The 17052-nt window shown below is 40.8% G+C and overlaps 1 protein-coding gene and 1 long non-coding RNA gene across 2 annotated transcripts in view; one reads left to right on the forward strand and one right to left on the reverse strand.

Moving 5' to 3' along the window:
• LOC142097548 (uncharacterized) overlaps positions 1–17052 on the forward strand; it is a 221564-nt gene that overhangs the window by 68429 nt on the left and 136083 nt on the right. The gene's annotated exons all lie outside the window — the stretch shown is intronic.
• Positions 6110–17052, reverse strand: part of NTN3 (netrin 3) — a 54628-nt gene continuing 43685 nt past the window's right edge. The window contains exons 6-7 of the mRNA XM_075179466.1: positions 12218–12292; positions 6110–9579 (exon numbers count right to left, since the gene is read on the reverse strand). Of these exons, the coding sequence (XP_075035567.1) occupies positions 9251–9579; positions 12218–12292 (404 nt within the window). The 3' untranslated portion in view covers positions 6110–9250. The remainder of the gene's footprint in view (positions 9580–12217; positions 12293–17052) is intronic.

Below are 17052 nucleotides of genomic sequence, written 5' to 3' on the forward strand. Positions count from 1 at the left end.
TGTAAAATTATATAAAGGGTCAAATTAATGGATAATTCTATCATTATATAATATTTGTAAGAAAGTTCATGTTTACCCAAGAAATGTGATCCTAGGAATACCATTGGTAGGAGTGTCTATAAATCCCTGTAGCAGATTTCTGGCTGTTCTAGTGGGAGAGTGGCAGATTGTAGGGATAGCACAGCACTGTGTACAATGATTGTACTAAACTACAATTGCAAACATACATCCAATAGCAGCAATACACACTGTGTATCTCACCTATGACATCATCACCTAGCTGAAGGTAGCCTGATTGCGTTGTGAAGAGCTAATACCTGCAGAGAAGGTAACACAAAATGGGAGAGGCAAACCAGGCCGTCCTAAGGCTGCATAGTAGTGTTTGTTACTCAGAGCAACTAAATATAAAAATATTACTCCACAGTAGGCCAGGCATCGTGGATCTTTTAATCTAAAGCTCACAGGTTCCGTATTGTTTTGGCAATTATGAATATTTAGGCCCAATATATGTAATGAAAGTCACTAGATTGCAAGTGAAATTATCCTTTAAGTTGTTTGGAGGCACATTAATTCACGGGTGGTCTGAACACTCTAACGAAGTGACACTATATGGTTTGAGGGATAAGGAACATCTTTAATTCCTTAATCTTATTTTTGGCTAAATGTACTTTTTTTTTTTTTTTTTTTAAATGGCTGATTCTAAATAAAAAAACACTAAAATATGATTGCCATTCATAACTGAAATTATATAATTGTGATATAGAATAGCTTAAATACAGTCTTGGACAAAAATGTTGGCACCCTCACGCTTGTTCCAAATAACTCCATTTCCTCTACACATGAATTGAAATTAACAGTATTTGGTTTTCACAATTCTATCTCTGTTAATATTACAAAACCTTTGTTTTTATTTGAATTTAATATTGTAAATACGTTTGAACGAGAGCGTTAAATGAAATGGCATCATAATATTTGGTAGCACAAAATAACCTCTTCCTATAGCCATGGATGGGCTTCCAGCTCCTCTCTACTGGCAGTTTGGTTCTCTCTTCTTATGCAGACTCTTCCAGTTCTCCCAGCTGTAAAGGTTCCATCTCCCAACTGCTGTTCCCAGATCTCTCCACAGTTGTTCTATTGGATTTAGACCTGGGGGTAAATGTATCAAGCTGCTTGTTTGAAAAAGTGGAGATGTTGCCCATAGCGACCAATTAGATTCTATCTGTTATTTTGTATAATGTACTAAATAAATAACTAAAATCTGATTGGTTGCTATAGGCAACATCTCCACTTTTTCAAACCCGAAGCTTGATAAATTTACCCCCTGGACTCATCACTGTCTACTTCAGAACAGTCCAGCGACTTGTTTTGAACTTTTCCTGGGTGCTCAGACAATTCTCTGGCTTTCTTTCCATTCTCCATGCTCATTGCAGTACATGCAGGGGCACCACACAGGGAATTAGTCAATTCCTCTATTCAAGCTCATTTAATGAGGGATTTTTAGATTGCAGACTTACTATAGGTAAATTCACTTCCAACGTGATTAGAATCACCTGCTTGAAAGTGAATTATTTCTAACTACTTCTAAAAGATGCCAATACTTTAATTCAGTTCATATATAGATTGTGTGGAATAAGCTACAACATTTCCCTGCCTTTTGTGTTTTATTCCACTGAAAACCAAAGAAATTTGTGGATACCAAACTATTTTCTGATTTCAGCAATTTTCTGCAACAAATGTAATTACAAAAAATTCAAGGGTGCCACGAATATAAATGTGGGCTGCAATTAAAATGACTACCGCCCGCTAAATAAGAGAGAGGGGGGTGAAAATACAAATTTAGCAGAACTTTTACTGTTCAAAATTGCATCTATTTTATGGCACAGTACATAAATAGTTTCACGCTCCATAATGCAATCCGTGGTCCATCTACACAGAAGCTTTGTACAATCTTTGCAGGTTTTTTACTGTGATTCAGAAGTACATGTATTCCAGGAGACTTTAGCGTGGCGGGAGACCCCATGGACTTCCAGGAGAACAAGTCATTTTTAGGCAAGTTGGCGGGGATGTGAATTTGTATCATCACGCCATGCCCACCCATGTGATTACTGAGTGGGCAGAAGTGCGATGCTTCATGATGAAAATGGCGCAATCAAGTCACACCAACCTGTTTTCATTCCTATGAACAGTAGGTGAGGTAATGCTTCCGCCAAAGTGAGTTTTGTTTGTGCTGTTTATGCTTCTGAAAAGTTTTCCTCAGTTTCACAAAATGTAGAACATCTACAAATATGCTAAAATGCAGCATCACCTACTCTTGTATTCCTTCCTCAAAACATAATCTTCTTTTTGTTCAAATATTATTGTAAGAGTGTTTGAACTTGCAATAAAGTTTCAAAAAAACGTAAAAAAAAAATTTGTTCCAGTGTCCCACTATACATAATACAGGCCCAAAAACGGCCATGATGCCTGACTAATCCGATTGAAATCAATGGAGTCATTATCGATCATGATGGCAAATGTGGCTGAAGATGATAGTCATGTGACTGTGTATGGTCATATTCCTACCGCTTAAATGTTGGAAGTGATCCGGTCTCCCACTTGATCTTCCACATTGGACAGTGATCCTGACACAATGTGTGGCTGGCGTATGGCACTGCCTAATTTAGCCACATCTATCCATCACCCAAAGTAAAAAGGTGCCTCTGCAAGATACAGCACCCTGCGTAAACACCGGTGTAACTGAAGTGAGCGCTGAGGTGTGAAATCACAAAATACTTTTGCATTGTGCTGTTTGTTTGTAAATAATCCCCAGTGTTTGGTATTTTGTTGCTGATCCTCTTGAATGTACAGTTACCAAAAGCTGTGACACTTTTTAGTGTGATCAATGTACAGAAATGAAGCAACATTATGACGTATACTTATCATTACTTTGGTGGTCTGTAGGACTTAATTAAATGTAGGTGTCAAATTTGCATTAAACTATAGCAAGCAATAAGACACTTGCTCCCATTGTTTTGCACAAGAGAGGTAAAACGGAATTGGTTAGTCAATAAACGTAATACATCATCTTACTGCAAAGAGAGAAGACGATATTAAAATTGTTGCCCTATCATATACTGTATTTTTCCTTATTTGGTATGAAGAGCTCTATCTGCAAATTAGTGGGGTGTTTTTTTTTTGTCTATTTCTACTGTGCATGTCAGGATACATATGTGTATAAGATTGTATGTCCTAATTAACCCCTCATACTTATGTTAAGCCCTGTGACTAGACTATATATCACAGTTGTGCTATTTGATTAAATTGAGAATAACTTTGTAACTACATTGTGCATACTAGTAAAGATTCCACTGATTTGTTGGGACGGATAAGGCTTTTTTTTTGGTGGTGAAGAAAATATATGTGTATTTTAAAAGCATTATACAAGCAAACTAGAAAAAATATGTAGTATTTTCAATGATGTTTCACATAGTACTTTTAATCCAATTAGGGCAGCCCAAGAATGTTGGTCCAAAAATAATTGGCTACCATAGGAATACTACATGTAAGATCTGACCCAGCTATAAAACCTTTCCATTTAACCAGTGGCCTCTGTCTCCCCTTATTGCCAGCATTGGTATATTCGGTGTAACCTGGACTTAGCAGCAGCTAACATGTCAGTCATGATTAGATCCAGGTTATACTGGATCTATAAATACTTACCAGCAGAGAAGACTTGAGAGGTCTGAGGTCTTCCCTATACTCAGGGAAATCTGTGATGACATCAGTATTGTGCCATCACAGAATTTCCTGTGATTGGTGCATAAGACCAGGTTTTTCCATTGAACTGTACATAGGGCTAGACTTTTTAAACAATATGAGTTTAGGCTGCCGGAATGCTATGTAGTACTGACTGGAAATAACAGATCCTTACTTTCAGTGCTATGCTTTGTTTTCTGTCATTCATCATCATCATCATCATCATCATCATCATCACCATTTATTTATATAGCGCCACTAATTCCGCAGCGCTGTACAGAGAACTCACATCAGTCCCTGTCCCATTGGAACTTACAGTCTAAATTTCCTAACATACACACACAGACAGAGAAAGAGAGACTAGAGTTTATTTGATAGCAGCCAATTAACCTACCAGTATGTTTTTGGAGTGTGGGAGGAAACCCATGCAAACACAGGGAGAACATACAAACTTCACACAGATAAGGACATGGTCAGGAATTGAACTCATGACCCCAGTGCTGTGAGGCAGAAGTGCTAACCACTAAGCCACCGTGCTGCAGATCAAATATTGACCGCAATATCAAAACGAGTGTAATGTCTGGTAATGATGGAATCTAAATCAGTTGGATCATTATTTGGGCATTTTGGAAATTGTGGTTGGAAGGTGACGGCTTTCAACCTACGTGCAAAATTTTATGACCGCAGTAACAGGATCCTGTGTAGTCAGGAGTAATGATCGGATGGATTCGTCCAATTGGATGGCCAAATTACAAGTGTTCTGCTGTTTTTCACCATACTGTGTCGTTTGGGTGTCACTGCTCCATTGAAATGTATGGAAGATATTTAATTTGATCACAGCAGAAACATTAAGTCTGCACATACACATGCATGGCAAAGAGTATGAGCTGACACTCTCCGTCTAAGGCTAGGTACACACTGGAGAATTTTCCGACCAATCTGTTATCTACAACGAATGTACCGAAGACTGAAGGTCCGACCGGTCGGGCGATTCATGCATACATACTACACACGATTTACCTTCAGATCTGTGCTCTTCATCTGGTCCTCTAGTCGTTTAGAGAATGACAGCACAATATGCATGCATTCATTTATTCCTGTCACACTTATTAGCTGCCTCGTTATAGCTATCCACATGTCATAACGAATTTCGTTAGCTTCTGTGACTCTGAAGCAAACTGTTTAGTCTCAGAATGAACAAAAGAATTATTCCATCTACAGAACTCTCTACATTTAGTCACCAGGACAAGTTCATTGCCGGCATCGAATAAAAAGACCATGGGGTATATTTATTAAACTGTGCGTTTGACAAAGTGGAGTTGTTGTCTATAGCAACCAATCAGATTCTAGCTGTTAATTTGTAGAATGCACTAAATAAATGAAAGCTAGAATCTGATTGGGTACTATAGGCAATATCTCCACTTTTTCAAACCCGCAGTTTAGTAAATATATCCCCATGACTCTGAAAACTCCATGGAGATCATGACCGTGAGTGCATACACACTACATAATCGGCAGGTTGATTGGAACGAGATTATTAAACAGTACAACCAACCAAATGAAACGCCAATCGTTCATTGTGTAAGTATACACACTAACGCGATATGTGGATGAGCGGACATTTATTGAATGATTGGCTTGATAATCAGCTGAAAAACCTCCTTTGTGGGCCCAGCTTAATCAATCCTGTTCCCCCCACATTCTTACATCTGTCCATGTGTTTCTGCATGTTGGAAGATGTTGTCAGTCTCTATGCAGCCATTTTCAGACCTTAGTGTGTCAGGTGATCAGTCTGGTTGGTCGGCGTTCGCTAGGTGCCCAGACCGACCATCAGAATTGTAACATGTGTGGCCAGCTTTGTATGTGTTCTATAGTTCCTGATTATATGTCAACTGGATGGTGCTGTTGCACTGCAATATATGGACTGTATTTCATTGGACCTCGGCATAAAACAATATATCAGCAGAAAAACAAGATAATACGTATTGCGTAACTGAAGTATTAATATTTATAGAAACATAAAATGAGCACATTTCCCCTTTAAATCCATCATGTTCTCCTACCTTTTCTATACCTCTCTTTCCTTCTCTATGTTTCTTCTACTTTTCCCCCTGCTACTGCATCACCCCTTGTCCTCCCTCCCCCCCCCCCCCCCACCGTGTTCTGCTTTTGGTCTAAATATATCAAATATGTTGACACATCCCATAACCATCTGTGAGCCAATTACACCAAAATTATGTTTTCAAAACCATTTCCAGAATCATTTCACAAGGAGCACATTGCAAAACCCTAGAAACACATAAAAGCATTCTTTCCATGCACAGAATTTGCCTGACATTTGATATATAGAGAAATGAAGAAAACATCCAGTAAGTCAGGTAAATCTTTTTATTGAATGTGTTTCCGTGTCGGAAAGGTGTTTACAAGGCGGGGAGCCTGCTCCTTCGCCACAAAAAAAAAAAAGGAATGGAGGGTGTGGTGTAGGTAGATAATCACTCCATTAATCAGAGTCAAAATGTTTGAAATTGAGTTGTAATAAAATATTCAGGGCAAAGAGAGGAGACAGTTGTGTGGGGATATGGTAGTCGGTAAGGCGGAGGTGGAGGCATAAGAGTGACATTCAGATTTCTCACCCACTTGTGCAGGGAGCTGTATTCTTCTTGGATTCTTTCAGTTTTGCTCTTCTGCATTCCTCTTGCTATTAGTAAGAGCTGTGATTCCCACCAACTGATGTATTACAGCCCACACTCCATTATTACTAAGTATCCTAGTTTGCCGTTATAGTGAACATGGGCCACAGGACATTGCGCAAAAAAGGTGCTGTAATCGGATTCTATTTGTCATTTTTCTAGCAATGGTTACAAAATGGAAGCAAACATCTGATTGGTTGCTGCTGGTTACTCACCTTTATTGCACAATTACCTCTCCATCACTTTCCATTGTGTTTAGATGTAGCCACAGATCAGGGTGCAAATACAATCGTCCCTCCGACTAAACTTCTATTGTACAACAGCAGTAAGTAATCTCTGAGGTTTTTTTTATAATATTTGATATATTTACTAAACTACAGGTTTAAAAAAAGTGGAGTTGTTGCCTATAGCAAACATTCAGATTCCAGTTATCATTTATTTAGTACATTCTACAAAATGACAGTTAGAATATGATTGGTTGCTATAGGCAACATCTCCACTTTTCAAACCTCCGGTTTAGTAAATATACCCCTTGGACTTCTGTGGCTGAAACAAGGCTGAACAGATCCTTACTGTATACACTTTCCACCCTATTGTTATGGCCCTTATCAGTGCTATGCTTCATTTTCTGACATTCATATCAAATATTGGATGCTTGTCCACCAGCGGAAATGTCCTAGAATTGACAGGTATAGTTATGCCTCTCATGACTCAACATTTCCAGATTTCCCCTAAAATACTAGTTGCAAAGTATAGATTTGTTTAGAATACTCAGCATACCACCCAATATTTGAAATGGTCAAAGAGGTGACACTTATCTGTAGGGACGGAGACATTTTTACATTAACATGTGCACACAGCTTGCCAAAATTTTGTTTACACATTCACATAAGACTCATCTACAAGTATCACAAAACACCCAAATTCACTTAAATACACTAAGGGATGTTATTACCTTGAATTTAGGGACCAAAATGATACTTATTGGAGTCAATTGATGAGTTTTCCCATCAGGCTTGCACATCGCAAAACAAAGAGGAACAAAAGGATTTGGGTCCAAAAGAGGAACTCTTCCCTTTAAAAGAGAAAATCTTCTCCCCAAAATAGGGACAGTTGAGCATGTGGCCATCGGCCTCATAAATGACAAAGACTGTGTTCCTCTATCCAGCTTGTGAGCTCTGAAGAAGACAAAGAAGCTTGATTAATAACATGGTGGAAAGAGCAAGAGTGTGTTGTAACTCAGAGCAGCCAAATAGATGTTAGCTTACATTCATCTGATTATACTGGACTGCTAAAAGCTTCTGTCTGATTGGTTGCTACAAGCAATGCTCTTTGCACCAAAATCTAATTTGCGAACATGTTGTACAGTTTGAACACAGGATAAAAGTACGGTATCATATACCAACTAATCACCAATAATTCAATACCAACAAGCACAATGACTTGGTTGCTATGGGTTACAGCACCTTTTCCTTTAACGTCCCCCAGTCTTTAGCAGATCTGTTGATTTGGGAACATTGCGAATGAAAGGACATGAATAAACCAGATGTGCAGACCACCAGGGATTCTATACACACTAAATAGACAGAACATGTATGAAATCCACATGTATAACAACAAAACACACACTGTATTAGTCACCCTTTCACGGCTACATTTGTGTAGCAATGAGCAGGCTCTGTCTGACACATAATACAATAAGATAATATATCAGCTTGTATGTTACACTATTTTGCATATCAGAACAATTTTTACACACTCAGAGTCCAGAAGTCAATACATTTTCAGCTGAAAGTGACAGCAGACGCTGTGTCGTGATGTTTGGCAGAGGCTGGGTTACTGTACAATGCTCTGCAGGTCTTCATTGCGAGATAAAATCCATATTGGTACAAAGGATTATCTGCAAGCCATGTAAGGAAAAAATAAATCGGTGATTAGATCAAAATAGAAGGTGCCGAGTGATTGCCATTTATTTAGTCAGCATTGGTTTCTCCCTGTAGGAGGTGTAATTAGCAATTGCGTTGTGGATGTTTAATTTGCCTTCTTCTGGATCAACGTCTGTAAATATGTGGTCTATACAGAGAGGCGTGAACATATCAACATCGTGTGATATCCTGCTGCATCAGCATGTCTTTAAAACCCGTACGTTTCCTGAAAAAATTGTGTGGATTTTCTCTGACCAGTAAAATAATCATTGTCTGCAGAGACAAATGGCAACTGTCTAGGAACACGGGTTAAATACATAATGGTGACTGGGTCTTTGGCCACACAACATACCTCACATGTCCAAGTTCAGTCATTCCTATGAATTGGTTTTGCATTTAAATAAAATGAAAACCATAAGAGTTCAAGACAGCAAAGTGTTACAGTAACCTTGCTACGTGGAGCCAAGGCTTGCAACCAAGTGACACCGGGCCACAGCTTGAGAATGATCCTGGACATTCTAAAATCATTTTGCATTGTCTCTAAGATGCTCTAGGCCCCATCAGTGGAAAGGTAAAGCCAGGGGTCAGTGTCTAATATGCTTTGGGGTTAGTTGGCTGTCAGGCCGTGGGTAAGATTGCCTCACAGTGAGTGAGAAAGGGCATTTTAGACCTAATTATGGATTGTTAATGTTGTAACTCTGGCTTCGGTGAGTGGCACTATACAAAAGACTTTTGAGAAGAAGTCTCCTTCCGCATAAGTGGACCTCATCTGAGCTGCAGCCTTAGCACTCCTGCTCTTACTTAGGCCTCCAAACTCTGGAGATATCAGGATGTCCATAGTCCCAAGTATTAGATGTTGCATATATACAGTAAAATAAACTTCTCATTCCTAGACAAGCCTCATGGCTTCACACATTTTCCTTTTTTTTCCTTGCGTTGCAGTTTCCTCAGACGCCTGGTCCAAGCGTCCCTCCAGGGGATGACCATGCTGTTTTTGTCAGCTGTAAGTCCCGGCCTGTCTCCTTGGCCCTCACTGCTGCCCATAACCAGGTACCGGCGGCTCAGCAGGATCTTTGGACATTTGCAGGACAGATCTTTTATGTGTATCCACAGTACATTATCTCCACGTTTTACACGATCGTCTCGGCATTTGTAGACAGAAAGTACATTGATAGTAAACTTTGCCCATGATCCAACCATCTCCATCTCCAAAACATTCACCTGGACCACTGAAGAAGAAAATAGAGTATATCAGGCAAAGAATGAAAAGGCTAAAATTCAGCATTTTATTTCGGTGGTAATCGTACCACCATAACAACACCGAGGACTCCTCCAACAAAAATGCGACTCTGTAAGAAAACGATGTAAAGAGAAGCAGACTTGCCTGCATATCGACATTGGAGATGTCTGATAGGTGCAGGATACTGACCGCAAGTGACTGCGTCTATTGAGGTGTCCGGCAGGAGACTTTAACGTGAGTGCGACTTCTATCCCTTTTAATTTAAAGCGGCAATGTTTGGTTAAGTGTTTAAACACTTAATCTGCAGGGTTTGACATTGCCGCTTTAAATGAAAAGGGATACAAGTCGCACTCGCGTTAAAGTCTCCTGCCGGACACCTCAATAGTCGCAGTTACTTGCGATCAGAATCCTGTGCCGATCAGACATCTCCAACGTCGATATGCAGGTCTGTTTCTCTTTACATCGTTTTTTTACAGTCACATTTTTATTGGAGGAGTCCTTGTGTCGGAATATCCAGCACCGATGACTCGTATCCAACCTGGTTTATCTTTCAAGCAAAAAGTGCTTTGTTATGGTATACACAGCAATCAATAGTTGCATTACTAAGTAGAACCAGCATCCCTAGTTTATCTTTAGATATGGTAATGTGACATTTCACAGCACTATAAGGAATACAGGGTACATATTCGTCAGAGCACAGAAAGCATTCTTCTATACAGTAGAAGCTGATGCAGTATAAGGTCCATAGAATTCCAGGGTTCTCAGAAGGAGCAGTATCTTATAATGATATGGATGGAAATCTAATCACATTTACAGGAAAGTGACAATCGGAGGCATCAGATCTATCTGCCAGCCACCATGAATACATTCAGAATATCTCCAGAGGTAACTTAAATATTGCTTTCATTCACATAGATAATAACCTTGGTCTACCATCCAATGGGGAACTTAACATCCCAGGCACATAATGTCTCTTGTTCAGCATGAGAGCGATACCAAGGACTGAGGTTATGGTATAAGACCACTACCCCCCACTTCCAAAAAGCTCTATTTATCAGCAGGGGGTCTTTGTCATGCTGACAGGGACAGCTTGGGGAGGCCTGGTTCAGGCTCTCTCGTCTCACAGAGCCATAACGCCTCCTCTATTCTCCGCACGCCAAGAGCCCCTGCCATACATCAATGTGTTGCTTCCCCTCCGCGCTCAGGATGAATGGTCACCGTGTCACACTGATTAGGGGCCATCGGTCTACGTCCAATGGCTGCACAGCCAGGTGATTATTAGCATCTCATTAGCATACGGTTCCCTCCCATGGATATTTGAATTTTTTTTATTTTTTTGGGGGGAGGCAATATCCTTTTTAACATTTCTGGCAGACAGAGAAAGGGAAAGGAATGAAAAGAAATAGGGAGAGGGAGCATGTGAAATAGAAAGAGGTGGAATGAGACCATCCCATGAATTAAAAGGCGAGAGAGTATTCTCTTTTCTCACCCTAATGAGGATACAGTCCTTTTATACGCCAGTGGCATCTCCCCTCTTTGTGCCTCTCTTAACTCTTGTGTTGCTGGACAGGTCTAAAATGTCAGTGCTCTGACTGTCAGGAGGCCAGCAATGGAAAGACACCCACATGCATGAATCATGGTGTATATGTTGAGGTATATAAAAATATTGGGTTTATATAATACTTTACACTTGCATCAGTCTATGAACTTTATCTGACCCCAGAACGCTGAATCCTTGAAAGACTTATAGACCTATAAAATGAATATGGATTCTGAACATTAACACACACTTATGGACCCGGCAGTATAACATCCCTCTGAACCAGATGCTCTCATACTCTCTGTTTATCGTACTGACCCCTGTACCCACACTCTAAATGAACCGTTTAATTAGTAATTAATCACTGACCACACATCCATACTGACTTATGCACCCGCACATTCACTGACCCCCACGTACTGAATTGATACCAAAACTGTAGGCGGTTTCATGAAAAGCACTGCCGGAAGTCTAAAATATATAGCGGAAATAAGTGATTCGCAATGTGGAAATCAGCTAGTACTGCCTGTCTGTTTTGCTTGTTTTCAAATAAGAGGTTGGCACCTGTGCCCACTACCTATCCTGTGATATTACAACACCATAAGGCTCCCTGTGCCACTTAGAGAGACCTCTTCTTTAGCTAAATGTTAACAATTTGCCCGGGTTACTTTGGTTCACTGAAAACCTTTTCAGTTGTGTCTCCTTCTTTCAATATCATCATCAGCTATTTATATAGCGCCACTAATTCCGCAGCACAGTACAGAGAACTCACTCACATCAGTCCCTGCCCCATTGGAGCTTACAGTCTAAATTCCCTAACACACACACTCAGACAGAGACTAGGGTCAATTTGTTAGCAGCCAATTAACCTACCAGTATGTTTTTGGAATGTGGGAGGAAACCGGAGCACCCAGAGGAAACCCACGCAAACACGGGGACAACATACAAACTCCACACATAGTGCCATGGTGGGGAATCCAACTCATGACCCCAGAGCTGTGAGGCAGAAGTGCTAACCACTAAGCCACCATGCTGCCCCCTCACAACGAAGCCCCCACATCACAGTTTGGTGAACACAGTTCCTCACCATAATCTTTCCTGCAATATTTCTTCAGGTTGATTTTATAGTTTCCTTTCGGGGGCTTGCAGTACTGCTCACAATCTAAAAAGAATACAAAAGCACAGTTATAGCATTCCATTAAAGACCCTTTTTTTTTTTCCATAGCACACATGGTTAAAACAGGTGACAGTGTAGCTCTTTCTGATTTCTGTGTAGGAAAAGTAGTCATTGTCTCTATAGCAGTACAAAGGTAATTACCAATTAGAGTGTAAGCTGCTAAGTATGTGTGTAATTTCCCTTAGTACACAGCAGTGTATAGCAGCTGTCTGTGTGGGCATCATTAGGGATGCTGTTGAATAACAGATGGAGTGCCGAAGGTGACCTATCCCTTCAAGTGTAGATTTATAGCCTATCCAAGGAGTGTCCTAAAGATATACATCCCACCTCAGGAAAAGAGCCACAGAAGCGTGTTTGTATGCTTTAGATCATACATATTTGTTCAGAGGTATAACATGAAGCTTTTGGCGTTGTGTCCTAATTCCCATTAAATAATGAGATTAATAATATGTCCGGTTGTGATTTGAGTATATGGGATCTGAGATTTATTTTGAAAGGAGGGAAACGGAAAGCCTCCCCATAACAAGCTTTGGGTCTCAGCCAGGGTGAAAAGGCCATCTGTTGTAGGGTGGAGGGTGCAAAGTGTGCCAGGGACTCGTGCCAGGGTGACATTAGAAATCCTGTCACATGCCAGGCGAGTGCTGGGCACAGGCAGGTACAGCCTCGGGGCCTAGCTTTCCGAGTAAGGAGCTGTGACTGGGGAGATCACCTGGTATAATGCTGATTAGAAAGTACCCAGTATGTGGCAATGCAATTTTAACTCTGTCTTAGCCTACCAGGATTGAAGTGTTTATAGGATTTCTCAATATATATATTCACTACAGGCAAATCATGTAGCACAGTATAGGAAGAATCTTATAATTGTATATGTTTAGGCTGGAAAACTTCGTTAACTAGTCAGGGTGAAGAGACAGTAGTGGATGAGGAAATAAGTCACTACTATATATTCCACTAGTGGCCATTGTTCTAAGAATCCCAGTTGTACTATTGTATTGGAGGTATATCATAATACTGCCACATGGCCCCACAATAAATAGCACTGGACTAAGAATTATTGTCATTTGTGACAGAATATATGTGTAATATTATAATTATAGTGTGTGTGTATATATATATATATATATATATATATATATATATATATATATATATATATATATATATATATATATATATACATATACATTTGACTAGTACTCACTGAGGGAAAGTCTATTTCTCTGTCATGGCGGATGAGGTTTTGGGGGCTAAGCTACAAATTCTTGTGTAAAATGAATGTCATCCATTATTGTATACAGTTCCTCTCTTGGAGCCTGTGCTATTGTACTCCCGATGGCAATGAACGGTTAAGCTTCCTGGGGATCCAGTAAGTGCAGTTTAGCTGGAATCAGTGCTGGTCCCAGGCAGAACAGGCCCCCGGAGCATTAAAGCTTTCATTCAGATAAAGAGGAAATCTGCTTATAAACCTCCAGCCCAATCATATACCTAACCTTCTTCTTACTTTCTAATCCAGTTATCAAACACTGGGCATGTTTACCAATGCAGCCGGCACCGTACACAGCCAAATTGTGTTGGTGATTGTGTCCGTCTGTATATGTGCTTCTATTTTTCCATGTATTTTACCACATACCTCACTGTGCCATTTATGATGTTTATTTAGTCAGTGCAGTGAACAATGGTTCAAAGTTATACAGTGCAGTAACCCATAGCAACCAAAAATGTGCTTTTATTAGTCTACCTGGTACAGGATGGGTCAAAGCTAATTACAGATTGGTTATTAACGGCTACTACACTGTGCAGATTTAGAGGGTGTTGTATCTGCCATAGAAAGGCTAGTATGGGGGGGATTGCATGGACTTAGCAAACGTCAGGTCATTTGGGTGCCTAGGTGGTTCCTAAACTTTCTCAGTTCGAGTCTCCATCATTTTTGCAAGACACCACTAAGCCAAAATAATTACAGAGCAGTCCTGTTTTTTTAAAGTAGTTTGGTCAAAATAATGTAATAAGTTTTTAGGTCAGGACAGAAATGCTTATACACATAAATCCAGGGCAATTCTGTTTCTTTCAACGAACAATTTACAGCACTGATTAACAGGAATAAGATCAAACAAAATAAAACAACAATATGTACAAAATTGTGCTTGGTTATTAAAGAATGTTATAAAAATACCAAACTTATTTATTAATGGGATGGGTGCGCCTGTTGTGCACTACACAACTTTTCAAACCTTGGGATCAGCTTGGACAATGGATGGAGGATTCTCTGTGCTTTCGCACACTGGGCCCTATCATTGCACTGTCCCCCTTTTCACATTGTCACCCTCATCACACTGTGCCCCTCGTCATGCTGTCCCTCTCATCACACTGTCCCCCGCATCACACTGTCCCCCGCATCACACTGTCCCCCGCATCACACTGTCCCCCTCATCACACTGTCCCCCTTTTCACATTGTCACCCTCATCACACTGTGCCCCTCGTCATGCTGTCCCTCTCATCACACTGTCCCCCGCATCACACTGTCCCCCGCATCACACTGTCCCCCGCATCACACTGTCCCCCTCATCACACTGTCCCCCTTTTCACATTGTCACCCTCATCACACTGTGCCCCTCGTCATGCTGTCCCTCTCATCACACTGTCCCCCTCATCACACTGTCCCCCTTTTCACATTGTCACCCTCATCACACTGTGCCCCTCGTCATGCTGTCCCTCTCATCACACTGCCCCCCGCATCACACTGTCCCCCTCATCACACTGTCCCCCTTTTCACATTGTCACCCTCATCACACTGTGCCCCTCGTCATGCTGTCCCTCTCATCACACTGTCCCCCTCATCACACTGTCCCCCTTTTCACATTGTCACCCTCATCACACTGTGCCCCTCGTCATGCTGTCCCTCTCATCACACTGCCCCCCGCATCACACTGTCCCCCTCATCACACTGTCCCCCTTTTCACATTGTCACCCTCATTACACTGTGCCCCTCGTCATGCTGTCCCTCTCATCACACTGTCCCCCTCATCACACTGTTCCCCTTTTTACATTGTCACCCTCATTACACTGTGCCCCTCGTCATGCTGTCCCTCTCATCACACTGTCCCCCTCATCACACTGTTCCCCTTTTTACATTGTCACCCTCATTACACTGTGCCCCTCGTCATGCTGTCCCTCTCATCACACTGTGATATTTTTATTGAGCAATAAAGTACAGGAGTATACAACAGCTAGGTAGCTAGTTAAAGAAGGGTCTTATTTTAAGCTTGGATAACCCCATTAAATTTATTTTTAGTGGCTCACATGTGCTTTGTGCATAGGATTTTTCTCTATTTGTGCAAGTGCCCCAAAATTTCCACTGGAACAAGATTTCTGGGGAGCAACAAGGCCACATTTGTGGAGATGCAGAATTTAACACAACTAGAGGGAAGTAGTTGGGCAAAGTGAAGGCATTCTAACTGAACTATGGAGAAGACACAGTGCAGAAACGTGATTCCATAATCAGATAATGGTGATTTTATTTTAGAGATGGTCAATGCTGTGTGTATGGCTATTTACCGCAGGAATTGAAGTTTTCACCAGCTCTTAAAATGTATCATGAAGTGGAAGCAGTATTTACAACAACGAGGGTTGAATGCATGTAGAAGGCTGTTGGCTCCCGCCTCCCAATCCGCAGCGACATGTCACCCCCCTGCCGCAGCACACTAGGTAGCCACGGCGCACAGTTGGGGAAACACTGGTTTATAGCAAAGTGATGGAAGTCCTATGGAAGTTTTAATTTTTGTTAGTAAAACAACAACCCCTGTGAATGTCATGATACTGTTCTACACCTACATAGAGGCTGTCAGCCATTCTGGGAGTTGTAGTTCCAGAAAAAATGGAGAGCCACAGGTTGATCTGTGGCCTTTTAGACATTTTTCTCTATCCTCCCCTGCTGAGCTTTTTACTTTGTGCCCGGCCAGAAAACTGCAAAAGGTTGGCAACCTCTCCAGCGTCCAAGGGGTTAATGGTATCATTATTTCCGCTGGGATATTCGGTTTCACAAAATGAGGGGAGAAATTTGCAAAAAATGTTAGAGCAAACAGAGCCGAACAGGCCTCCACCCTGACTGCAGGACAGAGAGAGGGGAACCAGCTCCCTCTCCGGGGGAGAGCACACTATGATTCCTGCTGCTGTTAATATTATTATCATTAACATTTATTTATATAGCGCCAGAATACTCCCCAGCATTTTACACCTGCGATCAAACAGTAATAAAGCATGGCTGGGTGTTAACAGACAGACAGATAGGTAAGAGTGCCTTGCTCATAAGCTTATAATCTATAGCTCCATTTACTGTTTGATTGCTATGTCGGCTGTATTTTACTGAATCCGTCAGACCGCAGCTTGATATCACTGATTAAATATGGAGAAGGTTCCAGGTTATATTCTATATACTGCACATAATACTGCAATATATGTAAAGGGGCTATTTTTGCAATGTTGTACTGAGACTTTATTTTCTCAAAATTAATTGCCATCCAACTTATATTGTGTATTAATAGCATTTAAAATAATATTAAAGTAAGTGACATTTTTTCATGATCTTTTGAGAACAAAATATAAATTTTTACACATACACTGCGTTTGTGCCCGTCATCAGAATTTGGGGCAAGGGGTAATCTTGGCCATAGACTGCAGATTGGTAAAACAACTTTTAAACACAGACTGTACATGTATAATGGGCAGATTATATGGACCAATCACTTCT

The sequence above is a fragment of the Mixophyes fleayi genome, chromosome 7 (assembly GCF_038048845.1).
Source record: "Mixophyes fleayi isolate aMixFle1 chromosome 7, aMixFle1.hap1, whole genome shotgun sequence".
In the NCBI taxonomy this organism is placed as follows: Eukaryota; Metazoa; Chordata; class Amphibia; order Anura; family Limnodynastidae; genus Mixophyes; species Mixophyes fleayi.